The following is a 27,634-nucleotide window of genomic DNA, read 5'->3' on the forward strand; positions in this document are numbered from 1 at the left end:
TCGGCGTTGGGGCTTGGCGGGGAGCTGGACCCCAGGTCTCTCAGAAGCCGCGGAGCCCCAGGGCACCCGCTCGGCTCGGGAAGAGCAGAGGTGGAAAGGGAAAGCAATGTCAAGTGCTTAAAAGGAGATCTGAACGGACCCAGAGTTTCCTGGTTGTGACAGCAGCCTTGGTGCAGTGGGCCAGATTTTAGTCTCAGGACTGCAACCTGCAACCCCTAGACGGTGAGCCTTTGCCAAAATATTTGCTTGGAAACCCCAAATTTGACTTGAAGCAGTTGTTTTTTTGGAGGCCTTGTGAAGGACTTGCATTTATCCTTACACTATAATCTACACCTTTCCAAGATTTCTTAACACTTGCTGAAAATTGAGTATGCAAATCTTTAATTAAGGAAGCAAAGTAACTTCCACAATTTAAGTGACTATTCATTTGGGTTTCTCAGAGGTTTGTGTTTGTTTAAAAAAAGAGAAAGGAACAATTCTCTAGTGCCTTTCCTCTCTTGGTACCAGAACATGTCTTATGTTTATGATCGGTGAAAATGCTGTTGTCTCTAGTTAATGATTCCACCCATATGTTAACTGTGATCTTAGATCACCTTGTCATACTGCCCTTCCATTTTCAACCAGTTTGATAACACCTCCTCAGACTCTGTATCTTCTCTAGTATGGTATCTTGTGTTTTCTGTTGACTGGAGGTCAGTCTTTGACCTTCAATACAGACTTTTTGGGAAATTCAGATTATATCCTTTTAAAAACTAATAATGCTTGAAACATTTCAAAATATTTAAGTAGACAGTTTTTATTTTGTTGCATATTTTCTTTTCCAATTAGCAGAATTCTCAGTTTCTGAAATTAGTCTCAGCCCAGGAAGGAATTGTGGATATCTAAGGAGAAGGCAATGGCACCCCACTCCAAGTACTCTCGCCTGGAAAATCCCATGGACGGAGGAGCCTGGTAGGCTGCAGTCCATGGGGTCGCTAGGAGTCGGACACGACTGAGCGACTTCACTTTCATTTTTCTCTTTCATGCATTGGAGAAGGAAATGGCAACCCACTCCAGAGTCGCAGAGTCGGACACGACTGAAACGACTTAACAGCAGCAGCAGCAGGAGATGTTGATGTCTTCAGAGGCACTTATTCAGAGAGGGATAAATCTGTATGTGCAACTTAGGGGTGAATGTTTAGGAATGCAATCTCAAAAATGTTGTCCAAGGAGCTCTCCTTAATGCCTTAAATTCTGTTCTATTCAGATTTAGACCTTCCTCGGTTATCCCTTGGTACATTGCTTTTTCAGGTGCTGTTTTTACATGCCTTACTGGCTTCTCGCCAGGTGCTGTCACTCTGACGGCATCATTCTTGTGCATTTTCTAATACTGTTACGCATCCCCTTCATTCTTTGTTTTTTGAAGAGGTACCTGTCCATTCTCTCATTTAAGCTCTGATCAGTCTCCAGATATTGTAGTATAGTGGACAAAGCCTAAGTTTTATATCTGGCCATCTCATTAATAACTTCTGTATCTTTAGGTTTATCACATAACCTCTCTAGTTCTAAACTTGCTTATCTTTAAATGAGAAGGTTAAAGTTCTACATCTTTAAAACATTGTTTTTCAGCTTTCAGAGTCTTTGCCTATTGAGCCAGCTTCTTTCCTACTACTTCTGCCTCTATTTATCTCTACTCCACTGGCTTATTATTTTCCCAGATTTCAAGACTGTAAACATGCATTCTAATTTTAGTAAGGTTATTTTTTTTTAAATCCTGAGTGCAGTTCCCCAGCACAGAAAATGTTTTTATAAATTTTTTATTCCCCTCAGATATGAAGACCAGAGCAGATACCAAAGAGATCAGTAGAATATACTTTTGAGTGAGCAGCAACATTTCTGTCATCATTGAAAGGCTCAGAGGAGTTGTGTCCAAAGAATCTTTATTTGAAGGAATCTGTGAATTTGAGGTCAAGATAGAAAAGCGAAAAGAGAACTCTATAGGCAAAATTTCAACAACAAAAAAATCTCTTGCCCAAACCAGTGGTTTTTAGCAAATAATAGTTGCCCATGAAAACTATCTTGTGAGGAAAATGGGCATATTTTTAATGAATTTAAGAGAAGTTTTGATCTAAGATCTAAATTTATCCCAAAACATTATTTGTTCAGAAGAGAAACTACATATACTTGATCCAATTGGGAAAAATGTCAAATGGAATTTATCTCCAATTAAGTCAAAGAACTTCTAAAAAGAAAGCATAATTGTAGTGACTTTGGAAAAAAATTTCAGTGACTGTTCAAACTTTTTTTTTTTATCAAGAATTCATATTGGTGAAAAACCTTATAAGTGTGAAGACTGTGGAAAAGCATTTATCCAGAATTCATGTCTTACTGAATATCAGAGAACTCATACTGGAGAAAAACCCTGTAAATTTGTAGGAAAGCATTCACTGTAAATTCATCTGTTCAGCATCAGAGAATTCACACTGGGGAGAAACCTTATATATGTAATGAATATAGGAAAGCCTTCAGTGACTCCTCATCCTTTATTCAACATCAAAGAAGTCACAGTGGGGAGAAACCCTATGAATGCATTGATTGGGGGAAGTCCTTCACTGATATCTCATCTCTTACACAACATCAGAGAATTTACATGGGAGTGAAACCCTTTAAGTGTAGTGATTGTGGGAAGGCATTCAGATGAAGTGCACACCTTACCCAACACCAGAGAATTCATACTGGGGAAAAGCTTTATAAATGTAATGAATGTGGAAAAGCATTCAGTGCCCACTCAGTGTTTACACAACACCAAAGGATTCACACTGGAGAAAAACCCCATACATGCAGTGAATAAGGGAAGGACTTCCCTGAAAACTCATCCCTTCCTGAAGATCACTGAATTCATACTGGAGAGAAACCTTATGAACACAGCAAATGTGGTAAAGCATTTAGCCAGAGCACTCATCTTACTCAACATCAGACTTCATACTGGAGAGAAACCCTTTAAATGTGAGATGTGGAAAAGCATTTGGTAACAGTTCAATCCTGATCAGACAGCAGCAGCTTCACACATTAGTCATCTTAATGATACTGTTTTGTGGACTACTCTATCCTTTCATGATCCACTCTTAACATTTTGGTCATATGTCTCTTACCCATGCCACCCACTCTTCTGCTTACAATTAGAATCTAGGAATGTTGTACTCCTGGGATAAAGTGAAACACTGGGTAATATTTTAAATTTCCCATACTGACACTGTTTTGTTAGGTGCATAGAGATTTAGACTGTTTTCTTGGAGAATTAGCCCATTTATCATTATTTAATGCCCTTCTTATCCCTTGCCTGGAAAATCCCATGGACAGAGTAGCCTGATAGGCTACAGTCCACGGGGTCACAGAGTTGGACATGACTGAGCAACTTCACTTTCACTTTCTTTCTTTCTTATCCCGTAGTATCTTCCCTGAAATCTGCTTTGTCTGAAATTCATAAAAGGTAAGTCGGCTTGCTTTTGGTTAGTGTTAGCATGGCATGTTTTTCTCCACCTCTGTACTTTTAACATGTTTGTTAGTTTTCTATGCTTTGAATTTGTTGTTTCTGTCTTCCTTCTTCTGCCATCTCTGGTTTTAATTGAGCATTTTATGATTCTATTTTCTCTCTTGTAGTACATTATGTACTCCCTTTTCTCTCTTGTAGACTATATGTCTTTTAAACAGTTTAGTCGTTACCTTAGAGCTTGCAGTATACATTTTTAAATTAAGTGCACATTTAAAGAAGAAGGAGATGGCACCCCACTCCAGTACTCTTGCCTGGAAAATCCCATGGACAGAGGAGCCTAGTAGGCTGCAGTCCATGGGGTTGCTGAGGGTTGGACACGACTGAGCAACATCACTTTCACTTTCATGCATTGGGGAAGGAAATGGCAACCCACTCCAGTGTTCTTGCCTGGAGAATCCCAGGGACGGGGGAGCCTGGTGGGCTGCCGTCTATGGGGTCGCACAGAGTCGGACACGACTGAAGCGACTTAGCAGCACCAGCAGCACATTTAAATAAAAAGATCCTGCTGCACACGTAGCACAGGTAACTTACATCAGAGTATTCCCACCCTTTGTGGTATTGCTGTCATTTATTTCACTTATACATATGCTATGATCACCCAGTATGTTGTCATTATTATTACTTTTGATAAACAATTATCTTTGAGAATAAGAAAATATTTTTTTATCTTTCTAAAATTTCTCACTGGTGCTATTCATGTCTTGATGTAGATCTAAGTTTCTGAACTAAATAAATTTTCTTCTGCTAGAACTCTTTTTTTGGCCATGCCACGCAACATGTGGGATCTCAGTTCCCTGACCAAGCATTGAACCTGTACCGTCTTCTGTGGAAGCACAGAGCCTTAACCACTGGACCACCAGGGAAGTGTCTGGCAGTTTTATTCTTATATAAATATCCCTTTGAACTGGTTTTAACATCTGATTGGTTCCCTTATTAACTGTAAGTTGAACAGAATCTTTGATATGCATACTTTGCATTTACACACCATGATCTTACCTTGGAAAGAAAAACCTGTTGAAATTCACATAACAAAATTAACCATTTTAAAGGGATTCAGTAGAAAACAGTACATTCACAATGTTATACAATCATCACATGGATCTAGTTCTATAACATTTTTATCACCCCAAACTAAAACCCCTTATCCATTAAATAGTAACTTTCATTCCCTCCTTCCCCCCCAGCAAAGCACCAGTCTGCTTTTTTTCTCTTGGCTTCACCAGTTCTGGGTATTTCATGTAATGGAATCATACCATATATGATCTTTCCTATCTGACTTATTTTCACTTGGCACGTTTCAAGGTTCCTCCTCACCACAGTATATATCGGTATTCCTAACATGGTTCTTTTCTAGCATTTACTGTAAGTGTGGTCAAGGATCGGTTCTCAAAGTGTAATACATGGGTCAGCAGCATCTGCATCACTTGAGAACGTGTTAGAAATTAAAATTCACTGGAACTGTAAGATTAAATGTCACAGAAACTCTGGGGGTGGGGCCAGCAATCCATGTTGGAACACGCCTTACAGGTGATTCACAGGTGTGCTGAGAAACCCCTTAGTCAAAACACAATTAAGATACAGCCTATCACCAACCCCAAATCAGGAAGAATCCAGGGGGAAAAGCCAACCAGTTGCAATGTACAAAATGTCTTCTCATTGCTTAAAAACAGGATTAGAGAGGTAACATGATTTTGAAAGAAAAAAGGTAATTATCTGTGGCTTTTTGTTATAAACAGTAAAAGAATTGAAAAAAGAAATGATCTTTTAAAGTATGAGTTTTATTCTCCAGGTTTTCTTAAATACCACAAATTAGTGCTTTTATTGCAGCTATATCCAGAAGCTGAAAACAATTTAAAATACGTTCTTTTATCATACATTAAACACTTGTAAGAGACAGAATGGAACGGTATGAATTTTAGAGATGAGTTTTTCGAGGCAATAAAAAGCATATGGAAATTGAATTACAGAAATGACTGAAAGCATAAATCATATAGAAATAAAAGGGTGAAAGGTGTTTCATTAAAAAAGAAAAAAGTCCCTTGTTACCTCTCCTGCTGGTTAGTAACCTAATGAAAACATTAAGGCAAGTATTCTCTGTATTAAAACCAAGTGGTTCTATCCTTTCCATGCAGCTTTAAGTCAGAAATTGCGGGGGTGGGGCGCGGGGGGGGTGGGGGGAGGTGGCAGGATTTTAGGTTCTAAACATCCCAAATATTTTACTGCCTTAGGCTAATGGATCTTTTTAACACTAAGAAATTGGTAGTAATTCTTGTTTGCTTGGACAGAAAAAATAAAAAAATGGGTGAGCAGTTAACCAAATCAAGTGGGATTTAGTCACTGGGGCACACTTAAAGTGGCCCCAAATGAGAACACACAAAAAGCTTAGTCTGAGGGTATGTTAAAATAAAAAACAAAGGAGAGGAGCACTTGAGATCTTTATAGCAACATATTTGGCCAAATAGTCAAGGTTTGGCACGTATGAGGGGAATGAGTCCCTAGAAAGATGAAATTAGTGAAGATATTCAAATTAGTTCCAATTCAGTTTACAAACTAACAATACAAAATGATTTTATTTTCCATCCTTTCCATTCAAAAGAAAATTAAAAACCATATTCTTAGTGCTAATGTTTCTGAGCTTGGCATATTTTTGGTTAGTTTTTAAAGATGTGTTGTGTGCTGTGCTTAGTCGCTCAGTCGTCCAACTCTGTCCATGGGGATTCTCCAGGCAAGAATACTGGAGTGGGTTGCCATGCCCTCCGGGGGATCTTCCCAACCCAGGTCTCCAACATTGCAGGCAGATTCTTAACCATCTAAGCTATATGTGATAACAAAGGTTATTAATGTGGCCAATACATTAAATTTCTAAAGAATAAGATTGATATTATGTTATTATTCACTGATGACTCAACAAAAATAATATTCAACAATTGCTCCCAGCCCTGGGATCATGAAATAGAATAATTTAGTGACCATTAAATGGAAAATGAATTATGAAAACTGTTGTTTCCAGAATGTCTTTCCCCTCCCCTCTTCACTTGTATTAAGAAAAAAAAGACCTTTTACTTTCTTTAGATACATTTTAAATAACCTAACCTTTTCCCCCATTTTCACTGAAATCAAATTTTAAAACTTCTAAAATTTGCTCATAGTAAGTGATCTCAGATGTTTCTTTTGACAATAAAGCTACTTCTGTTTAAATAGTTTTTTAAAAACTGTCAAGACTATATCATTTGCCAAGAGGGTGCCAAGAGTCTTTCTGGGTCATTTTTAATGCATTTTAGCTTGTTACCTAGTGTGCATATCATGGAATTCTCTCCTATGAGGAGAGAATGAAATTGCAGCACTGATGAGGTAATCAGACATGGAAGTTAAAGCCACAAGGAGTTAGAAAAATGACTGTGTATTAAACTTAGTCAATACAGTTAGTTCAACAACTGGCCAAGTCAGGGAAAGGGAAAATACTGCGATTCAAACAGCTTGACTCAAAAAAATAAAAAAAGAGTCTATAGCCTACCAGATAGCTCTGTACACAATCTAGAGACTTTCTGCCACAATACTAAAATACAGATTCTTCACAAATCACAACTTTATCCCAAATGTTCTTACAGGTTCTATGTTGCTTTTAAATTCTACTAAATAATCAATAGCTTTACAACAAAATTTATTTTATTTTAAAAAACACATTTAAATCACTATCCCACAAAATGTTTAGAAACACGGGTAACCATGGAAAGTAAACGTGCATAGACTGCTTTTATTATAATAATTACGGTTGTTAGCTGAATGAAAACAAATTGTAGCTAAAAAGGTTTCAAATGACAGAAAAATGTATTTAGGTAAGTTATGACAATTTTTTGAGTACTCAGATGATGAAATGTATTGTGTATTTCTGCACCAAATGCAAAGTTAACAATGAAATTAAGGTACTAAAAGGTCAAAAGGGGCCTCAAACATATTCACTATCTTTTAAATTTTAGACAAAAGAGCTGAGAATAGAAAAGAAAAGAAAAAAAAACAACCCAACATATACACCATAAAAGTGTTTTTCTTTTTTAATGACTTCCAATTTTAACTCTTTTCTAAAAGCATTAAGGGCATGGAGACCCTTATTGTAGATTATGTATCATCTCCTCTTTGGCTATGAGGTGTGTGGTTTTGTTAACTAGAGACATCAGTGAGTTCAGTTTCTGAGACCAGTCATTTAATAAATTATTTGGATCCTTGGGTCTCTGGAAGTTGATAATTCCTGCCAACCTGTCTACTTTAGCAAAGATGGTCTTGTTGACTACTAGATTTGAGAGAAAAGCCTCTGACTCCTGCAAGAGAGAAAGACAAGTTGGTTTAAGACATGATAATTTAGATAATAAAATTTAAGGAAAGCATTTTCTAATTATCTTCATTCAAGAATATGCAGGGCTAAAATTCATTATTAATAGTTAGAAATTGATTTCCTACAATAATGTACTTACCTTACTGAGAGTCTAGGGCTCAGTTTGAATCTCCCCACAAACTTAATACTGTGGGTACTGTTCAACAGACTTTGTCAACAGCAACTTGGTCTACCTTCTACAATGTTTCCCAACAAAAGCAGTATTATACAGTTTGTTTCCAGAAATACTGGTTAGAATATATGCTCTGCCACTTGCTAACTAGGTAGCCAAGGACAAGGCACTTTACTTCTAAGGCCTCTGGCGGCCTTGTCCAGAAACGAGAAGAGTTAATGAACTAACCAAGGATCAAGCCCTCTAACCCAAACTATTCCAAGATTCTTCGTTTGCAGTTAAACTGTCAGGATACCTCCTGTTGATTATACACTTTGCCTAACTCCTGTCTCTTTGGTGTTGTATATTTTACCAACGTGAAAGCCGGACGTGAATACAATATTCCCCTAACATGTCCTAGCAACTTTCCAGAGGAACTGCAGTCAAGTCTCCCTTATATGGTTTATTTCTACAGTTCACTTTTTGAACCTAGATGTATTTATTATAGAAATATATACTTTAGATTCAGATTAATCTAATTCAGATCAGTGTAAAACTAACATATTTAAATAAAAATGTTAAGTAGTATAATATTCACATAACTATAACTTGGTATTTAGGCTACTCTTTGGTGTTCAAGATAGCTTGGGGAAACCTTCTATCACCTAAACTTAAGATAATAAAATGAAGTTGATTTGCTCACTCAATTTTTACAAGTCAATTGATTTTCAAAATGAATGGTTACAAACAATGGTATTTACTACTTACATCAACAGACAGATCTAGAAGCTGCGCCATCCTCTTCATTGTTATCCTTGTGTAATACTTGGCCATTATTCTAATATTCTGAGGAAAGAAGGGCGGGCGTGGAGGACACAGCCGTCAGTAAAGCCAGAAGCTCATTTGTTTTCCTATCCAAGTAGGTTTAATTAAAACGTCAAGACTCAGAGCTTTTATTCTGCTGCAGTCTGCCACTGGAATGAAGCCGGTTCTAAATGTCCACAACAAAACTAAATATTTCAATATTTTGGCTTCTGCAGTTATTTTTAAGTTATTCTGAGCACACTCTACAACTCTTTTAAAATACATATAGTTAAAACACAGGCTTAGCTAAATTAGTTGTTAAAAGTTGTAACTGTACTAAAATATTTTTGCTAAATGTAAGAATCGAATGTTAAGTTTTTCTAACTATGATACAAATGTTTAAAAGGCTAAAATTTTAAAAAGATCATCTCAAAATACTATCATCACAGTAACTACATAAAGATAGCCTGGATTAAATTTCCCAATTTTCACTGAAGTGGTGCTAAAATTAGAGGTGCCCTTTGAGTATTCTTAATGTTAACCTTACTAATAAGGAACCACACTCACAAGGAAAAATGGGGTTCTGGGGAGAAAAATGAGCTCATCTTTGAAGAAGCTGCACTTCCTCCCATCATTAATCAAGGTCGATGGCAACACCAACCTCTCAGGAAGAATAAGAATCACTCAAGACTTCCTGCTTTTCCTTCATCCTCTCATCAATGACCAAATTCGATTGTCTGTCTTCTTTAAAATAGTTAATTCCATTCCATCCACTCAATTCAAGCCCCCAAAGCCCCTCTCACTTAGCTAGTCTTCTTATCTCCAGTCTTTTCTCTCTCCAAATTCACTCTTTACACTTACTCCCAGAGGAACTGCTATAAAATACAAGCTGGTCATTATCCTCTCAGCTTTTACTACTGGGTGTACAAACTTTGTTATGACCAAGACCTTTTCCGTATCTCCAAAGCCCTTTCTCACTGAGCCCTTTCCTTGGAGGTCCCCAAGTTCCCCGGCTGGTCTGCTGCCTCTGTGACCCAGCACAGACTAACCCATCTGCCTACAGGGACAGCCCTCCCGTCCTGCCCACTGAACCTACATACCCTTCTCACAAATCTTACCTCACCCATCAATTCCTATAAGTCCAGCTTAACCATTCTACCTGGTGGAACCAATCAACTTTCTCCTTATGCTCCCCTCTCATCCATGTATACTTGTACCATAATACGTAATTTATAAGTGCCTATTGCACTGTGATGCATTTTTAAACATTTGGAAGGTAGAGACCATGTCTTATTCTCCCATGTGTCCCAGCACTCTGTACAGTGTAGCACACAGAAGGCTCACAACGTTTGTTCTGTGAATGAAGGTTGACATAATTCAATTTGTAGTGACACCCAAGAAGATCAGAGGTTGGGTTTAAAACATGTTATCTGTTTCCAAAACTACCAAGTCAGTACTAGTGAGAAACCACCCCCATCCATCCATCCCTCACGTTCTTAAGAAATTCCTTCTGCTTTATTTACTATAAAAGTTTGTATTCCTGAGGGGTGCTCTCAAAATGCAGCATGGTAACACGTAGATATCTTTTCTGAAAAGCTAAAAAGGTGGGGGAAAAATGACAAGGGGATAAGATAATTCTGATGTGCTTGGGAAATAAGACAATAAATATCTGAACAACAAACTTACATCACTACCACACTAGGCATGGTGGGGGGGGGGGGGGAGAATCCTTAAGTGAAGAATTAAAGATATAACATCTAAAAGAAACATTTGAGAAATAAAAGTTTAAGCTCAAATTTGCCAAAGTTTGCTTCTAAATTGTTATTTGCAACATGCCAGATCCTTACATGTTCAACAACTCTGTTTTTCAAGTCTTTCCACCTTTTTTCACCTTCCTCTGTATAACCAAAAACGTCAGTTGCAGGACTCTCTAAAGAACCTTTTCTTAATTCCATTCCATAGTCTTCAACAAGTGTGGACCAGCGCATCAACTCCATTGTGGTAAAAAGCTTTAAAAGATCCCTGTAAATTACAGAAAACTTACTATTCCAAATCTGTAAAGACTGCATTTCATCTAATAGCAAATTTTAAAATATCAAAGATTATTTTTTAGAAAGCTTTGTAGAACAAGACTCGAGGTGATTATTATTTATTTTACCAACTTTGCTACCATTTTTTCCACAGTAATTCTGAAAGTGCCTTCTCCTACTTGTCATTCTGTTCTCTCCTATATTATATTTGCCAATCGCTGGACTAACTGACTGTAAACTTACTAATGAAACAGATAAAAGAAGAAGTGCATAAAGCCCATGTCTGCTTTATTTAACAGATTTTCAGAAGCATGTACGTCTAAAAATCACAAAGCCCCAAACATTTACTATGATAAAACTGACTGAATAGTTAAACAAGATCTGCTCAAGTGAGCTTGAAATAAAAACTTCTTGATAAGTGGCTTAGAATAGAGTGTGTTATAATCTAATTATGTTAATTTCTAATGTAGTCCTAACAACAACAAAACCACTTTACTTTCCCTGAGTTTATTCTCTAATATGATCTATCAGCCATCAATTAAGAAGCATACACTTAAGTTAACCAGTCTTTCAAAATGGTACTTCTACTGAGACATAAAAAGTACTTACTTGTATTTAGGGATTTCTTCTAACTTCTTGTCACCGCTTATTCGGTGAACCAAGTCTGACTGTTCATTGTCAAAAGGAGCCAAGATAACATAAAGGACAACACTTTTCAGGGCCTAAAAAAGTTGTGCAATTCAACAGAATATAGGCAAGATTAGAAACAAAATGAAAACTCTGGCAGAAAGTGAAAATTCATGGAATAATTGTATACAGTCATCTTTAATAGTGTATTCAAAAGTCTTAGGGGAAAAATCTTATCAGATTGATCTTTTCATAGGGCTTTTTGGTAATATTTACTTTTCATAAAACTATTATAAAACAAATACAGTGAATCTTTGTAATGTGAATTACTACCTGGGTTGGCTTTTTTTTTTTAATTGAAGTATAGTGATCTAGTTAGTGTTCGTTTCAGGTATTCGAGAAGGAAATGGTAACACACTCCAGTATTCTTGCCTGGAAAATCCTGTGACAGAGGAGCCGAGCGGGTACAGTGAATGGGGTTACAGAGTCGGACATAATCGAGTGCCTGAGCACGATTTCAGTTACAGAGCAAAGTGATTCAGTTATATATATAATATATATATTGTTTTTCAGTTTCCTTTCCACTGTAGGTTATTACAAGATATTGAATATAGTTCCCTATGCTATATGATATATCCTTGTTTATTTTATATATAGTGGTTGTATCTGTTAATCTCATACTCCTAAATTATTATCCCTCCCCGAAACATTTTTTAAAATAAATGTATAAAAGAAAAAGTCCTTATAACAAGTTAGCAGTAAAAAGGTGGAATCCACATGTACACTGTTCACAAGTTTTGCAAAATAATTTTCCAAAGTAATGCTGGATCTTTATGACCTCAGTTAGAAGGTAACGGCTGCACATGTCTTCAATAGTAAGCCTACACTTCTTCAAAGGTCATAGAGTATTGCCACAGTTCATCCGAGTCAGTAATGTTAAAGTGAACTATCAACACAATGAACAGAAAGCAGACCACACAACTGCATGTAATGACTGAAGTTAAAATTATTTCAAAATAAATCAAAAATGCAAATTCTTTCTGATAAGTTTCAACATCAAGTTTAAGACTCTATCTTAAAAAAAAGAATATATTCTTACCTGTTGCCACTTTTCACTTTCTGCCTGTATACAGGGTGTATCATAGATTGCTCTGTAGTGCTTACAAATAGACAAATACGATCCTTCATGCTGATCCAGCTGAATCATTAAGTTATAGTATTTCAACTTTAATTTCTGTAAAATATCGACAAAATGGGGTTTATGGATTTTTTCCCAAACATTTTCAAAGTAAATTTACAGTAAGAGATAAGCTTACCTCTGTATTTTCTTCCTGGAAAAATTTGGTGTTAATTTTTTTGCTGATGATTTGTGTACGAATGTAATCCTTCACTGCTAGGCAGAGCCGCATTTGCTCCAAAATAAATTCCACTCGCTCTTTCTTTTCCATTGACCCATAGGTTTCCACCTACCAGAGTAAATCCCCAAGTTTATAATGTTTAGTTATAGTTTACAATTGCAACAAAGTTAAACAGTCATTAAAAATTCACATTTGATAAATAATAAGTAACTTCATGCATATTGGGAGAGTGCTGCTGATATAAAAAGCTAGTTTCCTTCAGGAAATTACAATTAAAAAAAATTATTAATACAGTAAAATGGATGTTTTCCTCTTGGTGTAAAGTTCTATAAATTTTAACACATGTACAGATTTCTGCAGTCACCATTACAGTCAAAACCTACAACAGTTCCATCACCTGAATAACTGTGATGTACCCCCTTCAGTCACACACTGCCCCTACTCATAACCCCTGACAATCAATGATCTCTCCTCCAACACTACAGAGTTGTCCTTTCAAGAATGTCAAATATGCAACCTTTTGAGACTATCTTTGTTTACTCAGCATAATGCTTTAAATAAGATTCATTCAAGCTGTTGTGTAAATCCAATGGTTCAATCCTTTCTATGACTAAGCAGTATTCCACTGCATAGATGAACCCCAGTTTACCCATTCCCCTGCTGAAAAACATCTGGGCTGATTCCATCTTTTTCCTATCATAAATAAAGCTACTCTGAACATTAGCGAAAGAGTTTTGTGAACATGTTTTTCTCTCTTGGGTACCCAAGGATAGGTTTGCTAGGTTATACAACAAACATAAGTTTAACTTTATAAGAAACCTCCACCCTGTTTTCCAGAGTGGCTGCACCATTTTGCATTCTTATCAGCGATCTGTGAGAATTCCAGTTGCTCTGCATCGCCACCTGCTCTTGGTGCTGTCAGTTTTTAATTTTAGCTATTCTAGTAGACCCTGAAGCTGGGAAGGATTGAAGGCAGAGGAGAAGGGGACAACAGTGGATGAGATGGTTGGATGGCATCACTGACTCAATGGACATGAGTTTGAGTAAACTTAGGGGGCTGGTGATGGACAGGGAGGCCTGGCGTGCTGCAGTCCATGGGGTGGCAAAGAGTCGGACACAACTGAGCGACTGAACTGAACTGAATAGGCATGTAGTGGTATCTCATCATGGTTTTAATTTGCATTTTCCTAATGGCTTATGAAGAAATGACAATTCTAAATATTAAAAAGATGTCAGTTGCAAGCTAACTATATAATAGTTGAAACTATTACATAAAAAAGAGGCATCAGTCTTTTTAAAATTCAGATAACAAGTCCGATGTGACCCCTTATGGATATAGAAGTAGATATACATGATACAAGAGAATCAATTGTATCAAGTACTATGAAAAAGTTCCTAATATAATATCTGGCACACATACACTATAAATGATTTATAAAATCTAGAATGACACTTTTACAAAGTAGACTGAAGTAAGGCTATTGTTATTACTATAATTTGGCCTAAAAATTTATTTCACTGCTTCTCCTTTGTAAATTTTAAAACTAGTTATTCAACACTGTGCTAAGCACTCTACATACACGAATTCTCCTTTGTAATTTCTTAAGGAAAGTAAACACACACACACAGTGAACCATTAATGTTTCATTTCTACATCTTCACTCACTCTCTCTGTGTCAATTACTTTGAAGCAAATCTCGGACAAGACATTAAAAATAAATATTTCAATGTGGTATCTCTAAAAGATAAACCCTGAAAAAAATTCTTACATAAAAATTCTTTGTATCATTAAATATCTAGTCACTCTACAATAGTCTCATTTATTTTTTAATCAACTCAGAATCCAAATAAGGCTCATACTTTGCAATCTGTAGATGTTTCTTATGTCTCTTTTTTCCCTTGCAATTTATTTGTTGAAGAAATCAAGTCAATCATCCTATAGTTCCCTAGAGTCTGGAGTTTGTGGAGTGCATTCCTGTGGTATCATTTAACTGGCTCCTCTGTCCCTGGTATACCTTAAAAACTGGTAGTTAAACATTTGTATAATTGAGATTAACTTTTTGGGCACAAATACTTCACAAGGGATGTTGAATCATGAGGCATAATTCTCCTGCTTGGAAAAGAGTTTGAAGGCAAAACTATGCAGAGAATAAAAAGATCAGTGGTTGCCAAGGGTTAGGGAAAGGAAGGGATAAACAGGCAGAGCCAGAGGATCTTCACGAGCAGTGAAACTGTTCTGTGTGATACTGTCGACATGATGGTGGAGACCTGCCATTATGTTTGTCAAGTCTATAGAGTGGACAACCCCAAGAGTAAACCCTAACGTAAAACTATGCTCTCTGGGTGCTAACGACGTATCAGTGCAGGGTCAATGACGTAACTAAGGTACCACTCTGATTTGAGATGCTGATATAGTGGAGGTTGTGTGTGGTGTGAGGCAGTGGATACATGGGGAATCGATGTATTTCCCACTCAGTTTGCTGTGAACCTAAAACTGCTTTAAAAAATAAAGTCTTTTAATTGAAAAGAAAAACATGTGTCGGGGGGGTGGGGTGGGGGGTTGGCGACTTGAAGTCAAACAGAATTAGTGTGAATCCAAACTCAACTGCTTCTGGACAGTGACTATAGTTACTTAACTCCTTTGACTCAGTAGCCTAGAAAGTGACCACCAATCAGATATTCATTAAAAATGAAGCCAGTGATTAATGGTAAATTCCTAAGGCACAGAGAGATGTACATGAATTACTGGTTTAAGTTCTAGAGAGAACTGAAATGTTCAAATAATAGCATAAAGTTAAGACTAATTTGTTGATCTTAAGTTTTCAAAACTTTTTAAACAAATGTAGTTGGGGCCATAATTACACAATTTCCAGCTGCTTGAATAACCTCACACACCAGAGTACTCACTCTTAATCTTGATGGTTCAGAAAAAAGCAATAAGGTGCCCAAAAAAGCAATTATAAGAAAATACTGCTGATTGAATAGAAAATTTTACATCCCCTAAAATGCAGCTCCTTACCTGTAACTCTTGTAAAATGGAGGCTGCCTCTTTGACGTCACCGTTTTGTTCTTTTATTGTGGCTAATGTTTTCGTCAGCCGAGCACGCTCAATTTCAACATAAATCTACAAATACAAGAAATTCATATTATCCAAATTCCTACAGAAACATGTTAAAATTGAAAAGGCAAAACTGAACTATCATCAAACAAAGTATTTCTCTGCAGCTGTCATGCACTTATCTTCCTCATATGAACATTTTACATTTCACACTCACATAATTTTAAAGAAGACATCTCTATAAAACATTATCCATATTTTTCAGCTTCCATTTGAGAACCTAAGTAGGAAACCACTGTGCTTAACAAATAACAGGGCCAAACAGCAAAGACAGTACACAAAATGGCACAGCCACAAAAAGCACCTTTAAAAGAATTGATTATTTGAAAAATAACACTCTGCAAAGAGCACAGGCAGTCCAGTAACTGTAATTCAACCAATACTCTCATTCTGACTTGTTTAAATGCAAGGCTACTTTCTCTAAAAATATCTGATCTTATAAACTATTAAAAGCTACTAGCATTTTTCATAGCTATATGTAATGTTCAGTTTATAATTTCCAACAAATGAAGCATTAAAAATATAACTATAGCCTAACAGAGGCTAGGGGACTAACTTTCATGCTTGTGCTTGTTGACCTGCTTAGCCTTTTCTCTGCAACAACCCCTTTCCCCACTCACTCCCAAAACCTCCTCTCAAATGATAACAAAATGCTTACAGTTTCCTAAATGTATGAAGCATTTCTCACACTTGCTATCTCTGCATATAATTTCCCCTATATCTAAAATGTCCATCTCCCTACATCCTGGCCCAATAGAACTTGTATTCATTCTTTTTTGGATGCCACTTCACAGCATGTGGGATGATCTTAGTTCCCTGACAAGGGATTGAACTTGTGCCCCTTGCAGTGGAAGCATGGAGTCTTAACCACTGGACGCCACGAAAGTCCCAGAATTAGTGTTCATTCTTAAAAAGCCAGGTGAGCCACTATCAACTCTTTGAGGCTTTCCTGAGGTCCTCAGCCATCAGTCCTCACCTCTGTGCTGCAGGGACACTCTGCTCCTGTCATGACCAGCACAATAACTGTTTCTACGACTGACTTCTTTTGACATTAAAATTAGTGTCCTGCCCATTTTGCACCTCGCACAATACAGCCAGGTGCTCAATAAACATTTAATGAACTAAACTGTCAGAGAGGTAATAAGTTAGATATAAAACTAAGTTTTTGTCTTCAAACCACAAAAATCTACCTAGAAAGAAATGTATCTACCACAGTCACCATTTCATGCTTGCCCTTTTTACAGAAACACAGACTGGGTTGCGGGGCGGGGGGGGCATCAAAAAAAAATACAGATGCATTTTAAAGAGTGAAATTTTGAAAGCTAACCTCACACTGCGACACTCTATGAAACCTCTGCTACACCAAACAAAGACTTCTCAAGCAGATCTAGGTGACATGAAGAAATAACCTTATGTTTAATATCAGCAAATGTAAAATTGGGATAAGATGACTAATTTTTAGAAAAATCTGGATATACTAAGATTGTCACTATTTATATTCACTGGCATGTGGGAAGACACTAGATATACAAAGATATGGGTTAAATTAAGGTGATGACATTTTGTGTATTTGATCTCAAAAATACATACATGTGCACTTAAATAAAATGTTTAAATACATAAGTATCTCTGAATACAGGTAAGACAGTACTTATCTCACTGTGAGTTATACTAATAGAAAACTCACCTTTCCTTCTGTAACCATTCGTAGAGTATCAATTAATCGAAGTTTGATGGGAAGGTCTGTGATTTCTTCAACGTAAGTACAGCACTGTTGAACCATTTTTGCAACAGCCTAAAATAATAAAATCCATTCACAAGTTAAATTCATTCCTCACACAGGAAAAGGAAATATTTTATTTATGTAAGTGCTGTGGTCAAATCTGGTCTCCCAAAAAACTATATATTGCAATGCCTATATATAAAAAAAAACCCTCCCTTAGCTAAGAAGTACTGAATACTCAGTAACAAATCAATAAAGGATAGGAAAACCTCAGTCACAAAGACTTTACCCCCTTGACAACTGGTGAGCTGATCACACAGAAGGCCAGGTGAGAGGGGCATGTCTGGCCATGTCCAGCAGAAGGCTGCCTAGTTAGTTTTCTTGCAGCCAAGAAGAAAAGTATGCAAGAAGTGGCAACAGACTAAAGGTGTGGGGAAGAGAAAAGCACAGTTTCACAGTAGCCATGATACCAACGAAGCCATGAAAAAGGGTCAGTGACAGAAGCAGAAGATAAAACAGTTCCATCATCTGGGTGGAGAGAAGGAGCCACAGCCAGCCATGCTCACCCCAATAAAATGTGACATTGAAAAGCACAGCATCTCTTGCCCACAGTTCCCAGACAAGTAATACAAGCAGGCTGGACTATATTTTTTCCAGCTCTAAGTCTATGATCTACGTCAGGGGTCAGCTAACCTCTTCTGTATATTTTTATTAACATTTACACAGTAAGTATTTTAGACTTTATGGGCCAAAGGGTCTCTGTAGCAACAATTCTGCTCTGTCTTGAACTCCACAGATACATGACAGATGGGTGTGGCTCTGGCCCCCAAAACTTATTTACAAAGGTGGCAGGGAGAATTTGGTCCTTGGTCCAGTTTGCCAGCCCCTAATCTAGATTCTAAATGGCACAGCATAACCATCGATAACACTAATCAGGACTCTTGTCATCAGGAAAATGTTATATATTCAGCATATTTAAAGATAGCAGAAAAGTAAACAGAATATCTTGCCTCAAAAATAAGATAAATACTAAGTGTCAAATAAAAGACATGATTAACTAAATTATAATTAATCAACTTGATGGATTATAACACAGCCATTTAAAATAACAACTATGAAGGAGCTACATGGAACTAGAAGAGAGCTGCATCAACACTCTCAAAGCAATTTTGTAAAAATACGCAACTTCATAAAGACTAGAAGAAAAGCAGTTGTCATGAGACTATGGACAGAATTTTTTAAAACTCTCTAAATGTTGTAATGTTGACTTAACATTATTAGATTTAAAATAGATTCATAGAAAGGTTTTCTTTTTCTAAAAGTCCTTATTCAAATTTGAATGTATTTGTTTTTGACCAATCTTGAACTCACTTGTTTTAATTGACTCCGTCTTTTTGACAAAAGCATAACATTTTCATTAAGTAAATCCCATTCTTTAGCCTCATAGCACATCTTCACTATTGCAACCAAGATACGGGATGTGGACACCATATCAGAAGCCTGTGAGAATGAAAATACACTTAAAGTTAATGGAACAATGTCAAATGAAATTAATGGCAATTGAGGTTTTCATTATAATCTACTCACAGTTCGGGTCTGTTTTTCCAAAGAGAGAAGGGTTTCAATGACTTCTTGAAGTCTTCCTTCCTAAAACAAAAGGTAAATGAACAATAAAAACACCACCACCAACGCAAAGCCAAATAATTTAGTCTAACATAGGCATTTCTGAAACAGTAAAGACAAAGTCAATAGTCTATCTTAGAGGACAGAGACCACCTGCACAATGTTGTGTTTTTTCTCCCTTCATGATACTGCCTGCTTCTCTAGAGGGTTCCAGAAGTCAGTGGTTCCCAACTTGGGGCCTACAAGCTACTTTTAACATTTCAAAATGCCTAGGAGAAATGGAATCTAGTAAAGTGATGATTTAACATCCAAGAAAAACAACAAGTCTTTGTTTTGGATTCTAATTCATCATTTCAGAGTGGTAACACCTGCTTATCTTGTTCTGAACAGAGACTCTTAACTGGCAGCCACCTGTGCCTTAAATTCATCAAAAATATTTTAAAACACGGAGTTCTGAGGAGAAATAAAAAGGATATTTTGTGGTAAAAAGATAGGAAACCCTGGTTTAATTTTTAAATGACTTTAGAAATAAAGTAACTGTGCTTAAAGAAAATGAAGCCCACCTGAGATTACCACTTGGTAATGCATGCTATACCAAGTAATACCAATGCAAGTAATACCCACTTGGTATGCATGCTATACCAAGTCATGAACTGACAGTAACCTGTATCTCATGTAAAAACAAAACATTCTCCCTGGGGCATACATAAGAAATGAGAATAATAAAATTCAAATAATATAAACCTAGATAATCATACACCAGGACTAAAATAAGCCATCATATTAGGAAACACACATTTTGGTAAGAACAAGACCAACCCACAACATAGAGACTGCATTTATTTAAGGTAATGATATTAATAACACTGAATAAACTAGAAGTGATGAGGAGGGTTTCATTTATAACTGCTTTTCTAACCGTAAGGAAATTTATTTTTATGTTAATGACATTCACAGATGATGCGTGAGTACTATCCCCTTTTCTTCTTTTATTGGCTGTGCTGGGTCTTGGCTGCTGTGCAGGCTTTTCTCTAGCTGTGGCGAGCAGGCGTCTCACTGCAATCAACGGCTTCTCTTGTCTTGGAGCACGGGCAGAGTGCTCGAACTTCAGTAGCTGTAGCACGTGGTTCCTAGGCGCTAAAGCACAGGCTCAAGGGGTGTGGTCCACTGGCTTAGTTGCTCTGTAGAATCTTCCTGGATCAGAGATGGAAACCACGTCTCCTGCATTGGCAGGCGGAGTCTTTACCTCTAAGCCACCAGGGAAGCCAGAGTACTACTCTTTTACTGATGAAAGAAACTAAACAACTTCTGAATTAAGGGCACAAATAATGTTTAAACTTTTCAAAATATTGTTTCCATATTTTCCATATGAATTTTCCATGCAACACAGAAAATGTACTGTATAGCCAACTGTATGAATTTACTAATTCAATCTGAAACATATACAATTACTAACATTTTAACAAAGTTTCCTATGCAAAGGGGAGCACCAGCTCTGAAAGCTATATAGGCTCATGTACATTTACTGTACACAATAAATGCTGGCTAAATGCTTCTGTCCATCAGAGCAGAAGAACAAAGAACAGGGCTATAAATTCTCCAAAGCTAAAGGCCAATAAATCATAAAAATCAAAGAATCTAAACCTGTGTTGTTCAAGGGTCAACTGTAGTTTCCACAGGGAAATGGTTACTATTTGGCAACAAAACCTAGTGCAAGAACAGCTAAAATGCAAAGTATTGTTTACTAATGGTACCCTCCTGTTGCTTTTGTAATTACCATTAGTCACACAACTGATCCACAGAATATAGTTTACTACATGTGGTATTTTAATTCAAAAATATGGGTTTTAAAGAACTGTGCCATGTATAGGAAGGAATCACACACCATTCTAGGGCTGAGGTCTACCGGTATCGATGGGACATTAAATGTCACTGTCTCAGAAGGGCACTCTTTGATACTGCTCTCTAAAGTCAGCAGTCACTCAGCACCCCCTTTAACACTCCAGCCTGCTGACTTTCCGGTCTGCAATGACTCTGTGGACAAAGACCGGCACCTACCTGAACTAAAGGATACTGGCCCTAGATAAGATAACATATCAAAAGAATGATTTCAATAAGCTCAGATTCCTGCATCTTCCCCTACAGAGAAAAACTCTAAAACCATTAACTTGAGCTGTCTGTTTTGGTGATTAGAAATAATCATTTGATGTTCAACTACATGTGTGATTTTCTTTTTTTCCCCAGCCAAAACTCCTATACATTCTGATTCCTCCCTTAACTTTTTGGAACAGGCTCTCAAGAGATATCTGAGTGGCTGCCTTCCTGGGCGACAGTCCTCAGGAATGCCCCAAATTAAGAAATAATTCTCAACTTAAAGGTTGTGCACTTTTTTTCAGCTGATAACCCCAAACTCTTTTCCATCTTCATGTTCACCGTCTTTCTAATTTCACTAGAATGTACTCAGTAAGAGCAGAGGGCTGTGTCTGTACTGTTCACCACTAGCTCAGTGCTCGGCGCCTGCCCAAACTTACAGTGGTGTTTCTGTAGGCATGCTGGTGCATCCCTTTACACCTGTACATAGTTATTAATATCCATGTCTCCAAAGTGTTTTGTAAGTTCCTTTAGGGCTAGACCTTGTTTGATTGGGGCTTCCCTGGTGGCTCAGACAGTAAAGAACCTGTCTGTAAAGCAGGAGACCTGGGTTCGATTCCTGGGCTGGGAAGATCCCCTGGAGAAGGAAATGGCAACCCATTCCAGTATTCTTGCCTGGAGAATTCCATGGACAGAGGAGCCTGGTGGGCTACAGTCCATGGGGTTGCAAAGAGTCGGACACAACTCAGTGACTAACACCTGTCTGACTGGGGCTTCCGAGGTGGCTCAGTGGTAAAGGATTTGCCTGCCAATGCAGGAAACACGGGAAACTCAGGTTCAATCCCTGGATCAGGAAAATCCCCTGGAGAAGCAAATGGCAACCTACTCCAGTCTGGAAAATCCCATGGACAGAGGAGCCTGGCAGGCTACAATCCCGTGGGATCTTAAAGAGTTGGACACATATACCCTTGTCTGATTGTATCCCTTGCAGCAACTTGCGCATAGCATGTGTCGAATGAACCGACGTTGACCTGAACTATTCATGTGATCTTGGCTTACAATTCCTGATTCTTACTGTTACAGTAAGCAGAATGTGACAAATTATATAGCTGACAATTCAGTGCTGAGGGACACTATCATCAATTTCATTAAATGCAGCTCCCAATTCTCAAACCATCCAACTTTTCACCCAATCTTCCACGTTCAATCCTATGGCTAAACATCTTCCTCCTCCTTTTCCTGTCTATTCACATGTCATCCTTGCAATCCTACCTCCTCGATGCTGCCTTTCAGTGCAGAGGAACAAGACGGTTAGAGCTCCCAAAAGCAACCTGTTAGAACATGTGACTCTTATGACTCCTTTTTCCCATTAAAATAATCCTTGTCAGTGAGGTAAATGACTAAGGAGTTTGTTCAGCATCAATACATGCTGGGGATCTGCACGCTCTATATGTTTGTGTCCTTTAACTCCTAAATGACCTGATCTTTTAATGTCTCCTTAAACAACCCAAATAAGAAAAGGCTAATAACATGTTAACCACAAATAACTGAAGTGAAATGCCAATGCAATACTTTTAAATGACCTATTTCTTGAAGTGGTTTTTTGTCTAAGCCACTGACAATCAAGTAAACTGTTTCTCATTTCACCTCCTCTTTATTTTTAGTATTAACCATGAGAAGAAGTTGCAGGTGACCAAAAGAAATGAAAAGACATTAAGAGGAGGGAGAAACAAAGGATATATTTAATTTAGGGATGCAAGTAGTCCCTAAACACCCATGTGTCAAATACACGGTGATCCAAAAGCCGGGGAGGGGGGGGACCGGGGTAGGAGGGGAACCTTCTGCAGCCAGAACTGTTAAAACACTATATCTCCACAGTTCAGAAAAGGCCCTCCCAGACTAATTTTTAAGTCCTGAATGCAAGAGTGAAACAACAATGATTATCACAAACTAGTATCACTTTTATTATCTCACCAATCTCATACAGGGTCCTCAAACACCAATCACAGAAGCAGTAGAATGTAAGGTTTAAAACAGGCTCTGCAGGGACTTCCCTGGCAGTCCAGTGGTTAAGATTCCATGCTTCCATTGGGGGCAGGGGTTCAGTCCAGGGGAACTAAGATCCTGACTGGCCAAAATACAAAACAAAAACAAACAAAAAACCCAGGCAGGCTCTGCAGCCAGTATTCTTGAGTCGAAATTCCAGATCTACCACTGTCTTACTTCAGGCAAGACACTTACCCTCTCTGACCCTCAATTTTCTCTTCAGTGATATGAGCGTACGGTGTAAGGATTGAAGCAATACCCGTGAAGGTATGCCTGAACGTTCAGATGTATGAATGTTACCATCAACATAACAGCTAACATTATTAGTTACTGTTGTTGCTTGCTGAGTGAGTGTTAGGACACAGAAACACAATTGTACTAGGTCACAACTGTAAGAGATACAAAAGGCCTAGATCTGGCAATTTTGCCACCTGGGTTTAGACTTCAGTTGGACTTTTGAAGGCTTTTGCTGTATGTGGTTTTCTCACCTGATACATTCTTATTCTCTACACACATAATCTTTTATCTTAAGTTGCCTTCCATATTTATAAAATGTCTTAAACACAGAAGGGATAGTCTCTTAAAGAAGCCATGGGACATAGCAAAAAGAACACTTGTTACCTGTTGCCAGGAGACCTCAGCTCAACCTGACTCTTCTCTAGACCTTGGATAACCGCTGAATCTACCTGAGCCTTAGTTTTCTCTCAAGTGAAGATAACAAAACTTCCTTCAGTTTTATTAATGGGTTAAAAATGAAAAACAAAAGAATGTATGCTAGGGCTTCCCTGGTGGCTCTGTGGTCAAGAATCCACCTGCCAGTGCAGCAGACATGGCTTCGATCCCGGATCTGGGAAGATCCCACATGCCGCAGAGCAGCTAAGCCGAAGAGCCGCTACTACTGAGCCTGTGCTCCACAGCCCGGGAGCTGCAACCACTGAAGCCCATGGGCTCTAGAGCCGATGCTGGGCAACAAGAGAAGCCACCGCAGAGAGAAGTTGGCACACTGCAATTAGAGAGTAGCCGCCACTCTCTGCAACTAAAAGAAAAGCCCACACAGCTACGAAGAGCCAGCACAGCCAAAACATATATATAATAAAATTATATTAAAGAATGTATGTTAAAATATTCCATGCATTCCAATGTAGAAATGCAGTGCTTTAAGTATTTTTTCATGAGTAGCAGGATGCCTAGAGTATAAAATGATGAATAAAAAGCAAAACAGAGAAACATACCCTAAAAAAAACTAAGACAACTATCTTATCCAAAAGTTGAAAACTGTGGTCTGTATTAAAAAAAGCCTTCTACCCTCCATGCCCCAGCCCTCTTCCCCTGCCCCACCTCCCCACAAAGAAAATTCACATCTACACTTTGTTGTGTTCAATAGGCACAGTGGCTTAAAAGAAACACCAAAATGGCTCTAATTTTTTAAGTTTAACAGGTCCCAACATTCCCGGCTTCAAACATATCCATCAACGTGATACCTAAAAAAAATCAGCCAGTGTTTGAGTTTGCAAATCTATTCAACTATGTTGAACATAAGCACAATGTTGTAAATAAATGCGGTACACTGACCACTACAACAACGAGCAGCAACATTACTTTTTTCTTACTGGCTTATAAGCGATTAGAGAGCAAGAGTTTTATCCACTCATCTTGATACTCTCCACAGTGTCTAGCACTGACTGGGTCTTGCACACAGTAGGCTATTAGAAGAGACTGGTAAGGGGAAGGTTTTCTTTCACTCTCATCTTAGTTCTAGGAATAGCTGAACTCCTTTAAAGCAATTAGCTTCTTCTTTATGGACACTATTAATTCCAAGAGGTGGTTCTGGGGCTGACTCTGGACTGAACATATGTTTTGTTTGATCTACGTGGTATTGCCTCAAACCTTCAAAGCAGTTTAGTGTCCAGTTTCTAAATACAGAGCCAATTCATACAAAAACCCATATTCTGGTCACTCCCACAAATAAGAAGAGTTGACAAGGCTTGGCCTTCATCCTCCATTGGCAAAGCTGAACCTAAGGTGCAGAGTTCCTGCCTGCTTTCCCAGTGCAGGTGCTCAGAAGTTCAGCTTTTCACCACACTTTGCTCACTGGGCAGGACAGCTCAGTGGGAGCAGAAACTCTAGAGTCAGTGTGCCTGGGTCTGTATCCTGGATCCATCACTTTACTATCGGTATGACTCTGGAGCGTGTGACTTAACCTCCCCTAGACTGTTTTCCTGTCTGTGAAATACGAATGATAACAATGTGGACCTCACAGGGCTATGGTGAGGATCAAATGAGTTAATCGGTGTAAACAAACACTTAGAAGAGGACCTGCCACTGCAGAAAGCACTCAGTAAACGTCAGCGGTTATCTGCCCGGCTCTGGAGATGGCTTGAGTTTTCCAACCTCTATGTAACTGGTGATGTTTCTTTACACTAGCAGCTAGAAAGCTCAGAGATGAATCTGTGGTTCCCTTCCCCTTAGGGTACTGAACCTAGGAAATACAGGTCTATCAACTTCATCATCTTTTCCTATCCCTGACTTTTCTAAAGCCCTACTACATTCTTTTTTTGGGAATATGGGAAGCATTAAAAGGGTTCTTTCTAAAAACTAAAGGTGAAGTATTATTTGACACTCCTCCTGCCCCTGAATTTATTGTTTTAATGTACTTAGATAGAAAGCTCCATAATAGACAAAAACAACTCTATTAGTGAATGCATCCCAGATGAACTGGGATAAATGACTGTGGATAGATTGATCAAAGAATTTCAGGAGGCCCGAGCATAATCCTTAACAACCTCCTATAATGGAACTGATGCAACAACCATCCAAACCCTAGTCAGGCAAAGTGAAAGTCACTCAGTCGTGTCCTACTCTTTGCAACCCCATGGACTATACAGTCCATGGAATTCTCCAGGCCAGAATATTGGAGTAGGTAGCCTTTCCCTTCTCCAGGGGATCTTCCCAACCCAGGGATCGAACCCAGGTCTCCTGCATTGCAGGCGGATTCTTTACCAGCTGAGCCACAAAGGAAGCCCTAGTCAGGCAAACCTAGGTTTAAATCCCTGGTTCCACCTATTACTAACTGTAACCATCGACAGACAACTCCGAGCCTTGGTTTCTTTACACACATACACAAAGTTGCCTGACACACAGTAGTGGGGACATGATAAATGCTTGGATCAAGTAGAATTTCTATTTCATGGGAGATAAGGAGTTGGGCTAAACTACAGTTCAAGGCCTCCGCTAATCATGTTATTCTGTACTTTTATTCTGCCTATTTGTCTTTACTCGCCAAGTTCCCGCTCCTAGGATGACTCCTCCCCATTCCAGTATTACTCATTCTTCAAGATATAATACAAACGTCAGCTTCTCTGAAAAATCCTTCTTTAAACCACCAGTAAGAACGAACAATTTCCTTCTGTTTTTCAGTAACACTTTCATACTCATATGGCACTCACGAGCATGTGCGACTCGTCTAATTCGTTGTGTGCACGAACTCCTTAAGGACAGGGGTCCTGAATTAATCCCCTTCGTACTATCACTTTTCCGTCCCATCTCCTGGCCAAAGGCCAAGAACATCGCCAAGATCCGTCCGCAACTTAACAAGAGAAACTGACTGGGCAAGAGCAATAGAACTAAAGTCTCTGATCCACCGTGAATGCTGAAGCCGCCTTAAACCCTGAGGAACTACTAAAGAAAACTGGAAACGGTATCCACGAAAAGGCAAAGAATACTACTGGAGCCCCAACTTCTACGGGAATGAAGTGACCATCTGTCCTGGGGAGGGTCTGGGAAGCTGGAAGTACTACGGTACTCCCGCTGCGGGGTCTCCCTGGTCGGGCAGACTTGGGATGTCCTGCTTATGCAGGCCTAACTCGGGCCGGACAGACAACAGCGGGATGCGCGCTCCAGCCCGGAGGCCCCCTGAGGCCTAAGCAAGCTTGGAGCCGTGACTCAGCCGCTGGCGCCCGCCAACAGCCAGCCCGGCCTCCCCTCACCTTGGCCAGCTTCTCGCACTCGGGCAGTCGCTGATCCACCGTGGCGCTGTAGTCCACCTCCATCTTGACGATGCGCCCATCAGCCCGCTCCGAGCCGCCGTCCGCCATGGTCCCCGCCTGAGCGTCCCTTGATGTCCCCCTGCTTCGGCCACCACTCGTCACCCACACCGGAAGCCGCCGGGGCACCCGCTCAGGCAGTGCGTCGGCAACCCGCG

The 27,634-nt window shown here is 38.7% G+C and overlaps 1 protein-coding gene and 1 long non-coding RNA gene across 3 annotated transcripts; one reads left to right on the forward strand and one right to left on the reverse strand.

Moving 5' to 3' along the window:
- Nucleotides 1-12,693, forward strand: LOC102396606. Of its 2 annotated transcripts, none has more exons than XR_006549397.1 (3): nt 1-222; nt 3,430-3,469; nt 11,866-12,693. It is a non-coding gene; the product is annotated as an uncharacterized LOC102396606 (long non-coding RNA). The 2 variants fall into 2 exon arrangements; XR_003107744.2 differs by lacking the exon at nt 11,866-12,693 and adding an exon at nt 4,281-7,537.
- Nucleotides 7,262-27,634, reverse strand: PSMD12 (proteasome 26S subunit, non-ATPase 12). The gene is made up of 11 exons (XM_006043529.4): nt 27,420-27,634; nt 19,261-19,320; nt 19,045-19,173; nt 17,638-17,745; nt 15,852-15,956; nt 12,791-12,940; nt 12,574-12,708; nt 11,457-11,569; nt 10,665-10,839; nt 8,782-8,859; nt 7,262-7,848 (listed from the first exon to the last, which is right to left on the reverse strand). Exons 1-11 carry the CDS (start codon nt 27,525-27,527, stop codon nt 7,639-7,641), a joined length of 1,371 nt encoding a protein of 456 aa, XP_006043591.1. The 5' UTR covers nt 27,528-27,634; the 3' UTR covers nt 7,262-7,638.

Source organism: Bubalus bubalis, chromosome 3 (genome assembly GCF_019923935.1).
Source record: "Bubalus bubalis isolate 160015118507 breed Murrah chromosome 3, NDDB_SH_1, whole genome shotgun sequence".
Lineage (NCBI taxonomy): Eukaryota > Metazoa > Chordata > Mammalia > Artiodactyla > Bovidae > Bubalus > Bubalus bubalis.

Coding starts and splice junctions, on each gene's coding strand:
- PSMD12 (XM_006043529.4), bottom strand. CDS start 27,527: ATGGCGGACGGCGGCTCGGAGCGGGCTGATGGGCGCATCGTCAAGATG. Junction 8,860..10,664: donor AAAACAGAGTTGTTGAACAT/GTAAGGATCTGG, acceptor TTCTTTCCTCAG/AATATTAGAATAATGGCCAA. Junction 7,849..8,781: donor TTCTAGATCTGTCTGTTGAT/GTAAGTAGTAAA, acceptor TCTCTCTTGCAG/GAGTCAGAGGCTTTTCTCTC.